We start from the raw sequence: 14,582 nt of genomic DNA, 5'->3' as shown, positions 1-14,582 counted from the left end.
ATATAACGTTCCCATTTCAATGTTTTTCCCTGTACAATTCAGTGACATTAACTACGATCATGTTGTGCAGCCGTCACCACTGTCCATTTCCAGATTTTTCCATCACCCTCAACAGCAGCTCAGTGTCCCCTAAGGAGGACAGTGGATTTTTATTTTTTATTATTTTTCTAATTATTTTATTTGCTGATCTATTTACGAATAGGTTATTTGCTGATCTGTTGTTTCCGGTGTCGGGTGCTATCTTAGGGAGACATAGCTAGCCGAGCTTCCTTTCTGCTCTGCCCTTCCCTGCCAGCCCGCTGCCAGCAACTCTCACCCAGCTCCAGGCTCCTCAGCCAGGGTGCTGGCAGCACCCCTTAATGACACCACCACCGCAGGGCCTCCACCCAGGCAGCCGCAGCCTCACAGCCGGCAGGGTGCCCCCTTTCCTCAGGAGGATCTGAGCCACAGCCCTGGCCCAGTGAGCCTGGGTGGGGTGCTAAAGAACAAGACCAGGGAGCCTGCATCCCCACCCCTGTGGCCCGAGACCCTACTATGCGGGAGCAGATTTTCCCAAAGGGGAAAGGGGCACAGGGATGGTGCAGACGGCTGCCTCCCCTCCTGGGGCTGGAGGGAGCAGGAGGGAGTGTAAAGACTGCCAATAGCAGCCTAGCCTTGTTCTGGCAAGTGGGCTGAGGGGGTCAGCATTCTGGGCTCTCGTGTGCTGGGGCTCCCAGGGCTGCAGGACCCTTCTGGAGCACTAGGCCAGGCAGGTGGGCTGCACTGTGGTGGGGAGGACCAGGCCTCCCAGGAAAGGCGGCCCCCACAGGGAACCCTACCCCAGCCCCCCGCTAACACCCTGGCCGCGGGGTGTGCTGCGCGGCCTGCTTGGCTCGCTGCTGCCGCATCTTCACAAAGGCCTGGGCCTCACGGTCCCCCTTGCGGCTCTCCAGCAGCTGCAGGATTGGGTCCCCTGTGAAGAGAGGGGCTTGGGGGTCAGACTCGCGGGAGCCCCCACCCAGGGCCTGGGTGGTGGTGAGGGGCACGGCACTGCCCATACCCCAGCTGACCTGGAAACTAGGTGGCCCCACCCCAGCCAGGCTCACAAAACGGCCTGGCAGATAAGACTGGACACACTCGGTCCCCTGGCACCACAGTGCTGGCCCGGGCACGCTGACCCACTTGTGAGGTGAGAGGCGCCGACGGGCCTGTGGTTGTGACTCACGTTTTTATGAGAACCTTCCTGAGGCTAGTTATCTAACGTTTTTGTGCCTCAGTTTACTCGTCTGTAAAACAGAATACCTGCCTCGTTGGGTTGTTGGAGAACCAGGCCATAACGGGTGCGAAGACGGTTACTATCATCACACCTGGGGAACACTGTGCTGGGGCGTGTCCTGGTCAGAGACCCAGCTAAACCCTTTGGGGACCTTTCCCGGAAGAGGAGTCAGTTATACCTCGCCTGGCTTAAATTTCACCATCTCTTAATTAGGCCAAAGATTCGCTGGTTCTGCTGGCTTCCACCTCCAAGAAGGCCTTTTCTGATCCTGACTTTCCTTTTCTGGAGGCACCCTGCCCAAGCCCCAACAGGGCCCCCCACCCTGCACCCTGTGTTGGACCTGGCCCCCCCTTGTCCCGAGGCCTACCGCTGGGTGTGGGGTAGGTGAGGGGCAGGCGGGTCTGTGGCAGCTCGCTGGGCTCCTCGTCCCCAGGGAAGCCTGGCACCGAGCACAGGGGTAGGAAAGCCTCGCCTTCCAGGTCATTGGCCCCCAGCGTGTCGTGGTCTAGCACCGTGAGCAGGAGGCATGCCCCGTCTTCCTGGCACGGCTCTGTGGGCACCAGGCTGGATGGGGGACACAGTCGGGCTCAGCTGCCTGCCCTGCTCACTGCCACCCCTCCTGACACATGGGGACAGGCCAGGGTGGCAGGAACCGGCAAGGGCAGGTGGGGATAGGAGGGTAGCATCAGTGCTCAGCCAGCATATGGCCGGATGCCCGCTGTGACCCCGGGCTGACTCTTAAAGAGACAGAACCTTTCTCTGGGAGCCTCTTGAGTCCAACATGCAGACAGCCACCCTCCCCCAATAGTTTGGGGCCTGTGTGAGCAAAGGCTTGTCCCAGGTGCTGCCTCCCTGGGGCCCAAATGTGGTCACCACAGGGGAGCAACAGGAGCAAGACAGAGGCAGCCAGGGCCAGGGCTGGGGATGCAAGGGGAGGGGCTGGAAGAAGAGGGCGCCGGAGTGTGGGCTGCTCACAATTCAAAGGTCTCATCAAACAGCGGGTGAAGGTCCTTCTTGTGTTTCTGGGTCTCCCGGGGGGCCAGCTCGGGGAACATATGCCTGGGCTCCAAGGTCAGCTGCACAAAGGGGTCGCTGGAGCCTGGCATGCAGCCCAGGGGAGGGATCATTGTTTTAGGCCATGCAGCGCCTCCCCAAGCCCCCAACCCCTGCTGCACTGACCCCTCCCGGTGATTTGGGGGGAAATGGCACCCAGTGCTCCGGCTTGCAGGGCGGCCAAGTCCCCGGGGTTGCTGGTAGTGCAGGGACCAGGCTGGGGACACAGAGGTGGCCAGTCAGCAGCCTCCACTCACCGTTGGAGTCCAGGGGCAGCAGGCTGGAGGCGCTGAGCAGCTCAACGCACAGCTTCTGCTCGGAGGCACGGTAGGAAGCCTTGACCGTGACCACCCCCAGCTCTTCAGAGGTGGTTTCTGCCTGCAGTGGGGAGTGGGGGCAGTGTGGGTTGGGGCAGAGCCGGGCTCAGGGTGGGGACCCTGCAGTGGGGTGTGGCGGGAGGAGGGGCGCCTCACCTGCTGCTTGAGGCGGCTGCAGAAGTACTTCTGGATGAGCTCCCGGCTGGAGGCCGCCTGCAGTGCCAGGTCCCTCTGCAGAGCCTGGGGAAGGGCACATCTAGGAAGTCACTGGAACTTTCCTACTGAACTTCCAGAAACCCACAGCCAAGGGGGAGATGCCAGTTTGATATGGAAAGCGCTGAGCCTTATGGGACCATAGGCAGGTGGACACACCCTCAGGGATGCCAAGGCAGACAGGCACAGGCAGGGTGACCTGGGCGGCACAGGGTCCCCGCGCCTAGAACGGCCTCACACTTGGTTTGTTAAGGCTCGGCTGCTAACTGAAAGGTTGACGGTTTAAACCCACCAGCCGCTCCATGGGAGAAAGCTGTGGCAGTCAGCTTGCGTAAAGATGACAGCCTTGGAAACCCTATGGAGCAGCTCTACTCTGTCCTACAGGGTCACTGAGTCGGAATTGACTTGATGGCAACCAGTTTATCACAGTCTTGAAATTCTTAATGATTTCTGAACCAGGGCCCTACATTCTCATTCTACACTGGGCCCCGCACAGGAAGGCGGACCTCCAACCCTACCAGCTCACCTGGAAGGTGGCCGTGTGCAGGGCCTCAGGTGGCAGGCCACAGCCCTCGGCGTGGAAGCAGATCTCCAGGTTCTAGGTGGTAAGACAGCAGAGGTGACCGCGGGCTCTTCCCCACCACCATTACTATTATTGTTGCTGGTATCCTTACCTGCAGAGCAATCTTCAGCCTGTTTGAGGCCAGGGGCGAGCTCCGCTGGGAGGCGGCTGCCTCCGTCAGCACCGTGAGCGTGTGCGTCCAGAGCAGGGTCAGAAGGCTGGGGTGAGGAGCAGACAAATGGCCGGACACAGGACAGGAGGCCGGAGGAGGAAGCAAAGGTGCTCTTGAGAAAGGTGAGGAGGCCTCATGGAACCCAGCCCACCCCCAGTTCTTCCCTATCCCCAGTCCCACCCTCCACCTCCAGCTCCTGCTTCACAGATGAGGGCTGGCTGGCAGGGGAAGGAAGGCAAGCAGGGTGCAGATGGGGTCTATCCTGTCCAACATGCCTCTCAACCTAAGTGAAGAATCCTTCTCAAAGCCGGTGGCAGGGAGGGTGGGAAGGCTGGTCTCCCAGATGACAGAATCATAACTCAAGATGGGAGCAGCCAAAATGAATAGGATTTCAATGCTGGCACAGTGGTTAAGAGCTCGGCTGCTGACCAAAAGGTTGGCAGTTCAAATCCACGAACTGCTCTTTGGAAACCCTGTGGGGCAGCTCTACTCTGTCCTTTAGGGTTGCTGTGAGTTGGAATCGACTTGATGGCAGTGGGTTTTTTTTCACTACCTCGGGGGACAGACTAAAACAGTGGCCTAACAGCTACCTGAAATAACTGAAATTTAGCCTGCACCAAGGTCAAGGCCGGCAGCTACGCACAAAAAATGTACTGTCTAATTAAGAAGGAGGGAGGCCTAGATTAAAGGTAGTTTACTTATTCATTTCTTCAGCACATCAAAGTGCCTACTATGCACCAGGAGCCCCTGGATGGTACAAATAGTTAATGTGCTCAAGCTGCTAACTGAAAGGTTGGAGGCTTGAGTTCACCCAGAGGTGCCTCAGAAGAAAGGCCTGGCTATCTTTCCCCCCAAAAAATCAGCCATTGGAAACCCTGTGGAGCACAGTTCTTCTCTGACACACACGGTATCACCGTGAGTCGGAATCAACTCAACGGCAACTTTTTTTTTTTAAATGCACCACGCGCGGTTCTAAGGGCTTCTGCGGCAGCAGTAATGGAAGTTCCTGCTGCAGCGGGGATTAAGTACTGGTTTAGGTGAAAAACAGCTGACCAAATGGCATAATACGGCCTAAGAAACATAAATGGTAGGCCGTGCGTACACCAGTGGGAGTGGATCGGACATCTAGGGAAGGAAGGGGCCAGCAGCCTTCCTCAGGCCCTGATTCCACGTCATCATCGTCATCACTATGGTTGTCATTGGCCACGTCCTTTGTACATACACTGTCCTCAGCATCTTACAGAACTCATTTAAGAAGTGAAGCTAGAGTATGAGCCCAGGTGCCTGGTGCCAGAGCCCAGACCTTGACCTGCAGCCTTGTGTCCCTGGGGTCCCTGCTTTAAGAGAGACCCTAGCTAGAAGCCCTTCCAGCTTGTCGGAGGGCAGAGGCACAGTCAGGGAGCCGTCATTGGCTCAGTCTAAGGAAGAACTTGTAACACTCAGAGCTGTGACATGGGCAGGCTTGTGAGGTAGTGAGCTCCCTGTCCCTGGGAGCAAGCATTTGAGCAGAGGCTGGTGGAAGGTCACAAAAGGGATTCCTCCCTGAGGATGGCTGCCCAGGACACAGGAAGGTGGGCACAGTGGGGGCACACCTGCTGAAGTTCTCCTGCACCAAGTTGGTGTTCATGTAGCAAAGCTCCACCTCCAGGAACTTCATCAGGGGCAGAATGGCCTGGGAAGGGGGCGGGGAGCACGTCTGGCTCTGGCGGATTCAGGTCCCATCCCCATTCCCTTACCCTGATCACCCAGGAGTTACCACCTCCTGAGTCCCAGGAAACAGGGCCCAGAGCGCGTGTGTGCATCGTTTGTAATGTCTCGGCTCCAAGGCCCCGCACAACCTACCCCCTGGCCCCCCCGCCCTCCTCTCCCCCTTGCTCAGTCTGCTCCAGCCACAATGGCCTCCTTTATGGCCCTTCAGCCTGCCAGGCATAGTCCTGCCTCAGGGCCTTTGCCCATGCTGTTCCCTCTGACTGAAATGCTCTTCCCCTAAAACCCTTCATGGCTCCCTCCTTTGCTTCCTCCAGGTCTTGACTCACCTGTCACCCTCTGAGAAAGGCCTTCTCTGGCCACTCGAATAAAGACAGCCCTCTGACCCTTCCCACCTTCTTCTCCTTAGCCCTTAACATTATCTAACAGACGATATAAATGTATATATTCATCTCTTATTTCATCTTCCCTACTAGAATGTAACAAGCCTTGGTGGCGCAGTGGTTAAATGCTCGGCTATTAAACAAAAGGTCGGCAGTTTGAGTCCACCATCCCCTCTGCAGGAGAAAGACCTGGCAATCTGCTCCCACAGTAAAGATTATAGCCTTGGAAAACAGGGCTTTGAACTGGTTTGTTCCAGCTGGAACCCCTGATGAGAATTTGCATTTCTAACAAGTTCTCAGGAAGTTATACATAAGAATCACCTGGGGATCTTGTTAAAATGTAAATTCTGATTCAGTATATCTGCCACTTGATGGCAACGGGTTTACAGGCATTAGAATGTAAGCTCTAGGAAGGCAGGAATCTTAGTCACGTTCTTCACTGATATATCCCCAATGCCTAAACCGATGTGGCATAAAGTGGGTGCTTAATTAATGGTTGATGAACGAATGTGCAATCAAAGGTGTGCATTATTATCCCTGTTGACAGATAAGGAAACAGGCCAGCTGGCTTGTATACACAGGGCACTGAGACTAGGGGCAGCAGTCTTCACTCAGGTCTGTCTGTCTGGCTGCACAGCTCCAGCCCTCCCCCCCTGAAGCCCATCCATCTGGCCTAAGAACATGGACTGTCCGTGTGGCGTGCCCCAACCCAGCCCTCTCCAGCATCCAAGGAGGAAACCAAGGACCAGGGAGGGAGCATGGCTTGCCCAAGTCTGGGGGTTTATCTCTGACACCTCAGGGCCTTCAGCCCCCGGCCCACCCTAAGCCCCCTCACAATCCCAGACCCACAGAGCTGATGGGGCAGTAAAGGTCTCGAGCAGGGAGGGGCACTCACATCCTCAGGCAGGACAGACTCCCTGATGCCCAGGAGCTTCTGGATGTGCTTGGCGATGCCCACCTCCAGCTGCGGACACATGGTAGAAGCACCCAGCCAGGGCATGAGTGGGGGGCTGGGAGAGTTGTGCTGGAGGCCTGGTTTTGGGTCAGGAAAGGGTGGGGTGGGAGATCAACCCTGCTTGGGGCCAGGCTTCAGGCTGTGGGGGTCCCAGCAGAGCCGGACAAGGTACCTGCTCGGCCAGGGTGCGGACCCCAGTGCGGATCTCGTGGCCCAGTCCTGCCAGCACGCCCTGCAGCTGGGCATGCAGCGTGTGCTGCAGCTGTCCCTGCTCCAACACAGCACCGACCCGCTGCTCCAGCGTCTCCCACGCCAGCTGGGTGGGCAGCTTGCCCATCACCAGTCGAAGCTGCTCCATGTTGTTCACCACCACACACAGCTGGGGGCGGCACAGGCACAGGAATGCAGGGCTTCCTGGGCAGCGCCAGGGCTGGCAGGCAGCACCCCCATCCTGGCCAGCTCCAGCCCCCAGCAGTGGCCCCTCACCATGTTGGCCGCCTGACCCTGGTCCTTGTGACCTGCAGAGAGCTCGCGGGCCCGGGCCTTGATGAGGCTGCAGTACACCAGGGCCAGCCGGCAGGTGTCCTGGGGCGGGGAGGGATCAGAGGGGACGGATCAGTGGGTGGGTAGCCCAAGAGGGGCAGGTGGGGGCAAGCTGTGCGCTCACAGGGTGGGGAGGTGGGAGGGGCATCATGGAAGATTCTGCACCTCCACGAACTTGACAGTGATCATGAAGGCCTCCTCGGGGTTGGGCCAGTCCAGCTGCCGAGCTGTGTGGCTGATCTGGGCGAAGCAGGTGGACAGATCCACGGCTGAGGTGCTATGCTTGGTCAGTTCTCCAAGCGGCACCAGCTGGCGGGGGCGGCAGAGCATAGAAACGAGGGCTCAGGGCCCTCGCAAGTCCACCCCCTCCTGCCCTCATTCAGCAGGCATTCACCAGCTCCTACCACTGCCAAGCACAGAGCTGGGCACGGGGCTACACGGGGGACCAGACCCCGGGCTGCAGGGGCAATCTGCAAAGTTAACCCCAAAGATATCAAGAAGCACGGATTTGCAAACTGGCCTCAAGAGCTCCCAGAGGGGGCGTCCAGAACTGACTTCCTGCTTCCACTGAGCCCTTGAGGTGCGGGAGTCTGAAGCCCTAGACACGGGACCTCGCCCCCAGCCTTCGACCCGGCCCTGCCCTGCCCCACCCAACCCTAGCCCCTCCCCGCCCAACCCTAGCCCCTCCTTTCCCCAGCCCTGGCACCGCCCCATCCCCCGGCTCTGGCCTCGCCCCGCCCCTGGCCTCGTTTCTCCCCGCCCCTCCCACGGCCTAAGCCCGTCCCCCGCCCAGTCCTAGCCCCGCCCATCCCCAGGCTTCGCCCGGGCTCGGCCCCTGCCCAACCCTGGCCCAGGGCCGCTCCCACCTCGTCCATCTGCACCGCACGCTGCACCCGCGCCAAGGCCACGCTGTACGTTTTCTGCAGCCAGGAGGGGATGGCCGGCTGGAACCAGCGATGGAAGCCGTCCAGGGCCAGGACTCCTTCCCTGGGGAGAGCCAGGGATCAGCCTGGACAAGGCGCAGGCCCCGGCCCCTCTGCGACCCTCCTTCCCCAGCGCCCCCCAACCCACCCGCCCGCAGCCAGCCTGCAGCCCACCTACCTCTTCGAAGGGTCCGGGCCAAGCTGGCAGAACTCCTTGAGGCTGATGTAGAGCTGGAACAGACTCTCCCCCATCTCCGGGGATACTTGGCCGCCCACCGCCGCCGTGTAGTCCTGCACCCGCTTGGCCACCTGCGCGGGAAAGGCGGGTGAACCGGGCGGAGCGAGGGCGAGGGCCCGGCCGGGGACGCGCGCAGGGGACTCACCAGCCACTGTAGCTCCTGGAAAGCCGTGGAGAAGAGGTCGATCTTGAGGGCGCTGCAGGAAAGGCAGTGGGCGTGACCCCGTGCCGCCCCCCAGGTCCCTCTGGTTGCTGCCCTGAGCCCCCACCCCACTCACTTGTGGAAGATCTTGTTCCAGGTGCGCTGACACTGGTTCAGGTCACCAGTGACGTCCTGTACGAGGCTCAGCAAGGCCTTGCCCGCCTCCAGCAGGCCCTGGCAGGCACAGAAGTAGCTGAGCAGGGCTGCCGGGGCCGGCACCCCCACCCATCCATCCCCACCCCTGCACTCCTGCCCCAGCCCCTCACCTGCACCATGGGCTGATGGTGTTGCTGCTTCAGGTGGAACCATTCCACGGTGCCAGTCTGCAGGCAAAGAGGCAGTGAACAGGGAGGGGCCGCCAGACCCAGGCACGCGCTCTGCCTGTCCCCATGGTGGGCGCCATACCCGCAGGGCCTCTGTCACCAGGTGGGGCAGTGGGGCGCTGTCGGGACACAGTTCCCCAAAGGCCTTCATCTTGCACATCTGCACCAGGACCCTGCAGAGACAGACCATGTCCAAAATGCCCGCCGCTCACTCCCACCCTCACCCCGCCTGCAGGCTCCCCCCGCTCACAGATGCCCCAGCTGCTGCTCCCCCTTCCCTGACCCCACCGAGGGAGGGTAAGCCACTTGCCTGAGGAGAGACTGCAGCCGGGCTGGGGAGTCGGCGACGGAGAGGGGGAAGACAGAGCGGAACCTCCGGATGAGGGAGAGGCCGTAGGCCAGCAGGGAGCTGAACGAGGTGGCCAGCTCCCCCAGCTGCAGGAAAAGACATCTGCGTGAGGGTGGAGCTGGTTTTGGGCCCAGGCAGCCTCTGCTGCTCTCCTCCCCCCTCCCAAGTCTGCCTGCCCAGCACCCCTCCCCCACCCAAGCCCACCTGTTCTTCCTTGAGCCGGCCTTGGATCCACTGGTACTCGATGCTGGTGATGGGGTGCAAGAGGCAGCTGCTGGGGAACTCGAGGCTCTGGTAGAGGCGGCTGTAGGCCAGCCACTGCCTGCAGCAGACAGGATGCCCTCAGCAGCGGGGCCCAGTGGATGCCACCCTTCCACCGCTCACCTGGGCTCAGGTGGGAGGGACAGTGCCTCCGCGGCCCGGCAGCCTCCTGCAGGTCCCCTCAGCCAGCACAGGCTGCAAACTCATGGCTGAAGGTGACCTGTGATTTTTTTTTTTTTTTTGGTTCCCACAAGGTGCTTTTCAGAAATGTAAAGTAATCATCAATCTCTTAAATTTGGATTTAATTTCATTTCATCCCGGATTACTTTAGGATGTCTATCATTTTAAACATTCAGGAATTTTTTTGCTGCTCCTGCAAAATCAGGTTCGGGGATTTGAGCCTTCACCCACATATGGCAAGAATCATCTAGAACTTCCCTGTAGGCAGCTCAGGGAGACTTCCCAGAGGTGTCAGCTGAGCTGAGACTGGAAGTTTTGAGTGGGAGAGCAAAGGAGGATGGGGCAGGGGAGCAGTCCAGGGACACACACCAGGACACAGCTGCCACCTGCACTACCTGCCTGGGCAAACCAGGCCCCTCACCAACCGTGCCATTGCACCAGATCCCACCCCGAAATACCTCTCTGCCTACTGTCCTAGAGGCACACACGCTGCCCTGGCCCTGGAGTGTCCTTCTCCCCCGGTCCCCTTCCACCTTCCACTCCAATGCTTGGGAGTGAGTGACCCAATGGCAACTGTGATAAACGGGGACAGTTACAGGTCAGCAAAATGCTGGCTCTGCAATTCCAGTGTTCCATAAGAATACAGCAACCTGGACCTGTACGTGAAATCTCCTGATTTTTAAAAGCTGGTGACTCATTCCTGGGCCAAACAGGACTTTCGTGAGAGCTAGACTTTGGGCTGCCAGTTGGTAACAGCTGGTCCACGGGAGGGCAGGTGGCTGGGAGAGGGTGGCGGCTGCACACATGGCCTGCCCAGGTGGCCTGGGCGGGGCTGTGCACTCACGCCATGGACTGGTGGAAGTCGGACAGGTCCTTCTGCGTGGCGTGGAGAAAGAGGATGGTGGCAGCCTGGGGACTCAGCAACCCGTCCCAGGAGGTACTACCCGCCTAAGGGAGATGGGTGGAGAGGTGTCAGGACCTGACAGTAGGCCCTGGCCCCGCCCAGCCCTGGGAGGGCAGTACCTGGTGCCGGGTGACCTCATGGGACACAAGTTGCTGCAGAAGGTGGAGGTGCACGGTGTAGCTGGGCTGCGAGCGGCTGGCCCTAGTGGCTCTCTGCAAGGGAACAGCATGGGTGTGAGCAGAGAGTAGCGCATCCCGGGTGCAGCCTGCTCTCTCCAACCCAGCCAGGTCCCTGGCCCAGGCTGCAGGCCTACCCGCTTGTGGATGAACTGGAACTGGAGGTGGCACTGGCCGCGGTCTGGGTGGGTCTCCGTGCAGGGCTCCAGAGGGTACCACTGGTCCTCACGGCAGTGCAGGTCCTAGGGGGCACGGGTGGGCAGGGCAGGCAGGAGATGCCCAAGCCAGAAGCAGCATGAGCCTTGCACCACGTCGGGGGCAGGGAGGCGACAGGAGGCTGACCCCAGGCTCCCCTGGTGCAGACTGAGGCCCCTCCCCGGAGTCCTTCACCCCCTTCCCCAGGCCCCTTTCTCCACCCCACTCACCTGCAGTCTCAGAACTAAGCTCCCCAGAAAGTCATCCTGGCCCTTGTCCTTCCGGACCTCCTTAAGGATCCTGTTCCAGGGAGAGGTTCCAGGAGGGCATTGGGTCTCGCCCGACAGCCTGCAGACCCTGTGCGGAAGGAGCTGTGGGGCAGGCAGAGCTCCCTCCTCCCAGCAGTCCGCGGTGCTCACCTCCGCAGCCCGTGCAGGTCCGTCAGCTCCCCGAGCTTCTGTCTGACGGACTCCACCGTGTCCATGTCCCTGGGGGGGCAGGGGTTTGAGCAGGAGGCGGAGAGGGCATCCTCAGAGCCCATGACCCCTTCCAGGAGGAGGCCCTGCCACCCTCGTCCCCACTGCACATTCTGGTCCCCATCCCTGGGGCGAGGAATGCCTGCTCACCACATGTCCAGATGGAAGCTGGCATTGGCTATGTCCTTAAACTCCCTGCAGGGAGGAGAGAGCACCATGAGGCCCTTGGAGGGGTGGCCCCGACCAGGCCACACGCTCCCCCAGCCCAGAGCCTGTCCCCTCAAACTGCTCCCATCCCCAGTATCACCCACCATGGAGTCTTAGCACCTCTCTGTCCAGCTTCCCCTGCAACTGCATCCGTGCCTCCTTTAAGCCGAGGCTTCAGGCTACCCCCAGATCAACCCAGCCTGGGCCCCAACCCTTCCTGCCCCGCCTGTCAGGCCAGCTGTCTGTCTACCAAACCCCGAGAGCAGGGCCCTTCTCCAGTCTTCGCCCAGTGCCGGACCCCTCCCCCAAGCCAGGAAGATGCTGTCTTATCCTGGCACTACCCCACACTGACAGTAGTCCCAGGCAGGGAGCAGGGGGGACGGGGGAGGGGCGCAGGAAACGTACAGGATGAAGGTTTCGTCCCAGACGGGATTGAGAGTCTGCGTGATGACCTGGGTGCGATGGATCTGCTCCTCCGGGATGGTGTCCCTCACCACAGCCTTTTGCCGCCGCCTGGCCCCAGCGCTGCCCCCGGGCATGCCCACGCCCTCCTCGATGCCCAGCAGGCAGTAGGGGTCACTGAACCCTGCGGGAGAGAGGCAGCCGAGGAGTTGGCTGGGCTCGCTGGGAGAGCCCCTCTTGGCCCTCCACCTCCTGGGCTGAGCCCCCTGCTGGGGAGAGGGAAGGGAAGGTAACAGCGGGTGGGCGGAGCCCTCCCCTTCCCAGACTCCTGAGTCTAAGGGGCCAGGGCACTGCAGGTAGGCCCTGGGGGACGCTTGGGAAATAGGGGCTCCCGCACTGCGATGGGAGAGGAAGGAGCCCCCCGCCCCCACTCACCACTGACATCCTTGCCCAGAATGTCCTTGGCCTGCTTCACTGTGGCCTTCAGAAAGAACATCGGCTTCTGGAGGGATGGGGTGTGGGGGAGCCCTGAGTATCAGAGGGGCTGGCCCCCTCGGCCCCCTCCTCAGGCCCTGCCATCCCTCACCCCCGGGGTCACCTCGAGCTCCAGGGCCTGCTGCAGCATCTGCTGGTGCTCCTCTGGCTCCAGGTGGAAGGCCTGGTGGGGAGGCGAAGGCGGGTGGGTGCCTGTGGGCTGCTGGGGCGTGAGCGCACGGTGGCTGGGGGGTGGCTGGGGCGGGGACTGGCTCACCTCCTGCAGGTACCGCAGCAGCTCCGAGGACTCGGCCACATGGTTGGGCTCCAGCTGGCCCAGGCGGTGCAGGACCGTGTAGAGAGCTTCCTCATAGAGGAGGGTCCGCTGAGACGAGGCAGGGTGACCTCAGGACCCTCCCATCCACCCTCCCACTGCACTGGGCCCCCGGCCACCCTGGCACCAACCCCAGAGCAGGGACAAATCCCTGTGTGTCAGGGGAGGCGGCTGACCCCCAGAAGTCCTCCCCACCCCCTGCCGAGCCGCTGCCCTGGGTCTTGGCTAGCAGCTGGGGGTGGCATTCATGGGGATCTCCCCAGCACTTCTTCATTCCCCCAGCACTCCGCCTCTTACCTCCTCAGGGGAGAAGTGGTGGGACTGAGGCTCAACCTGGGGAGCAAGATAAAATCCAGGTGTCCTGGGAGGCCAGGACCAGGCCCCACGGGCAGGAACTCCTCCTCAGAGTCCGTGCCCAGGGAAGCCGGAGGGCCAGCACGCCAGCCGCAGCCCCTCCCCAGGCCCCGCACCTGTTCCTGCAGCAGCCCTTTTGAGGGTCCGTCCTCCGAGCTAGCCTCCTCATCCCCCGGCCTTTCACGGCTGGGGTCCATCAGCACTCAGCTGCCCCAGCACGAGGTCCCTGAGCCAGTGCCCCCACCCTCCTTCCTTCCCCAGAGGAAACAGCACTACGTATCTCTCGGGGCCGTGCTCCTCACCCCACCGCGGAAGTGAGGCCCAGCGGCGGAGGTGGGAGACTCGGGGGTGCTGCCGGGCAGGCCTGGGGGCTGTAGGCTGGTGTCCACGCAGGCCGCAGCCTGTAGCAGGAGAACCTTGCCTAGTGGGGCCAGCACTTCTGGAGCTGGAGTGGCCAGGCTGGAAGGGTCAGCCCCGCACAGGGAGAGGGAGGAGCAGATAGGCTCAGGCCCCTGACCTGAAGCTAGGGCCACGTGGCCCACCCTGGTCTGCTGACCCAAAGGCTCTGCCCAGGGCAGGGGCAGGGGACCTCGGGCCAGGCCCTCATCCTCAGTCCCAGCCTGTGGGAGGTGGGGCCAGACAGCAGCTCCTGCACCCCGAGACAGCAGAGCCCCACCCAGGCCGCTGTCCTCCCCGCAGGCGGGTGAGCTCACTCCTACCTCCTGAGCCATTTGGGGCAGGGGATCCTGCACATCTTGGGCTTTGCGACGTCTTATCTTGACAGCCTGCCGCAAGAGGGGAGGGCGCCGCTGGGAGTGGGAGAGGTGTGTCGCCATGGTGGCTGGCTCTGCACTGCCACGGGGTGAAGACAGTGAAGCCGCAGAATTATGCAAACGGTCCCAGAGCTGCCACTTCTTCTAGGGCCGGGGGAGGAGGGCGGGCGGGGGTGGTAGGGTCAGGGCTTCCCAGCAAGGAGCTTGGCCCAGGCCCCCTGCACCTTCCTCCTTCGGGAGGGATCCTTCCGGGATAGCTCAGTGCTGGAGGGGAAGGTGGACCTGAGGGGCAGGGCCAGCCCACCCCCTCCCACAGAGGCCCTGGGGAGGGTCCAGCGCTCCCACAAGGAGGTGCCAGGGGCCAGCAGGCACCGCCCCTGCCACAGGAGGTGCTGCGCCCAGGCTGACACTGGTGAAGCTGACCTGGGCCAGGAGGGGATCTCTCCCACAGTTGCTCTCTGAACGGGGGGCCCCAGACCTGGTGTGAGGGTGCAAGTGGGGGTGGGGACTCCAGAGGGGTGTTTCCCCAGCAGGCAGCGACTGTTCAGCCTGCTCCACCCCACAAGTGACATTCCTCCAAGGTGACAGGGCCAGGCTGTGCCGGGCAGGGACGGCCCTGTGGCCCAGCCCCCACCCCGACGGGTCAGGAGT

At 61.5% G+C, this 14,582-nt stretch overlaps 1 protein-coding gene across 1 annotated transcript; it reads right to left on the bottom strand.

Moving 5' to 3' along the window:
- Positions 1-309: 309 nt before the first annotated feature.
- On the bottom strand, positions 310-14,018 carry UNC13D (unc-13 homolog D). The gene is made up of 32 exons (XM_023729239.1): positions 13,878-14,018; positions 13,102-13,137; positions 12,748-12,855; positions 12,595-12,654; positions 12,432-12,498; positions 12,000-12,180; positions 11,538-11,582; positions 11,331-11,399; positions 11,142-11,211; positions 10,854-10,958; positions 10,660-10,752; positions 10,481-10,584; positions 9,400-9,517; positions 9,157-9,281; positions 8,929-9,019; positions 8,790-8,846; positions 8,600-8,697; positions 8,467-8,518; positions 8,262-8,392; positions 8,027-8,147; positions 7,326-7,469; positions 7,104-7,202; positions 6,790-6,996; positions 6,558-6,626; positions 5,165-5,244; positions 3,513-3,618; positions 3,365-3,436; positions 2,782-2,865; positions 2,566-2,686; positions 2,231-2,354; positions 1,623-1,819; positions 310-952 (listed from the first exon to the last, which is right to left on the bottom strand). The coding sequence occupies exons 1-32, from the start codon at positions 13,992-13,994 to the stop codon at positions 831-833; spliced, it is 3,273 nt and encodes a 1,090-aa protein (XP_023585007.1). The 5' UTR covers positions 13,995-14,018; the 3' UTR covers positions 310-830.
- Between the last annotated feature and the right edge of the window lie 564 nt (positions 14,019-14,582).

The sequence above is a fragment of the Trichechus manatus genome, unplaced genomic scaffold (assembly GCF_000243295.1).
Source record: "Trichechus manatus latirostris isolate Lorelei unplaced genomic scaffold, TriManLat1.0 scaffold00028, whole genome shotgun sequence".
NCBI lineage: Eukaryota > Metazoa > Chordata > Mammalia > Sirenia > Trichechidae > Trichechus > Trichechus manatus.
This window is presented reverse-complemented; position numbering and strand designations above follow the sequence as displayed.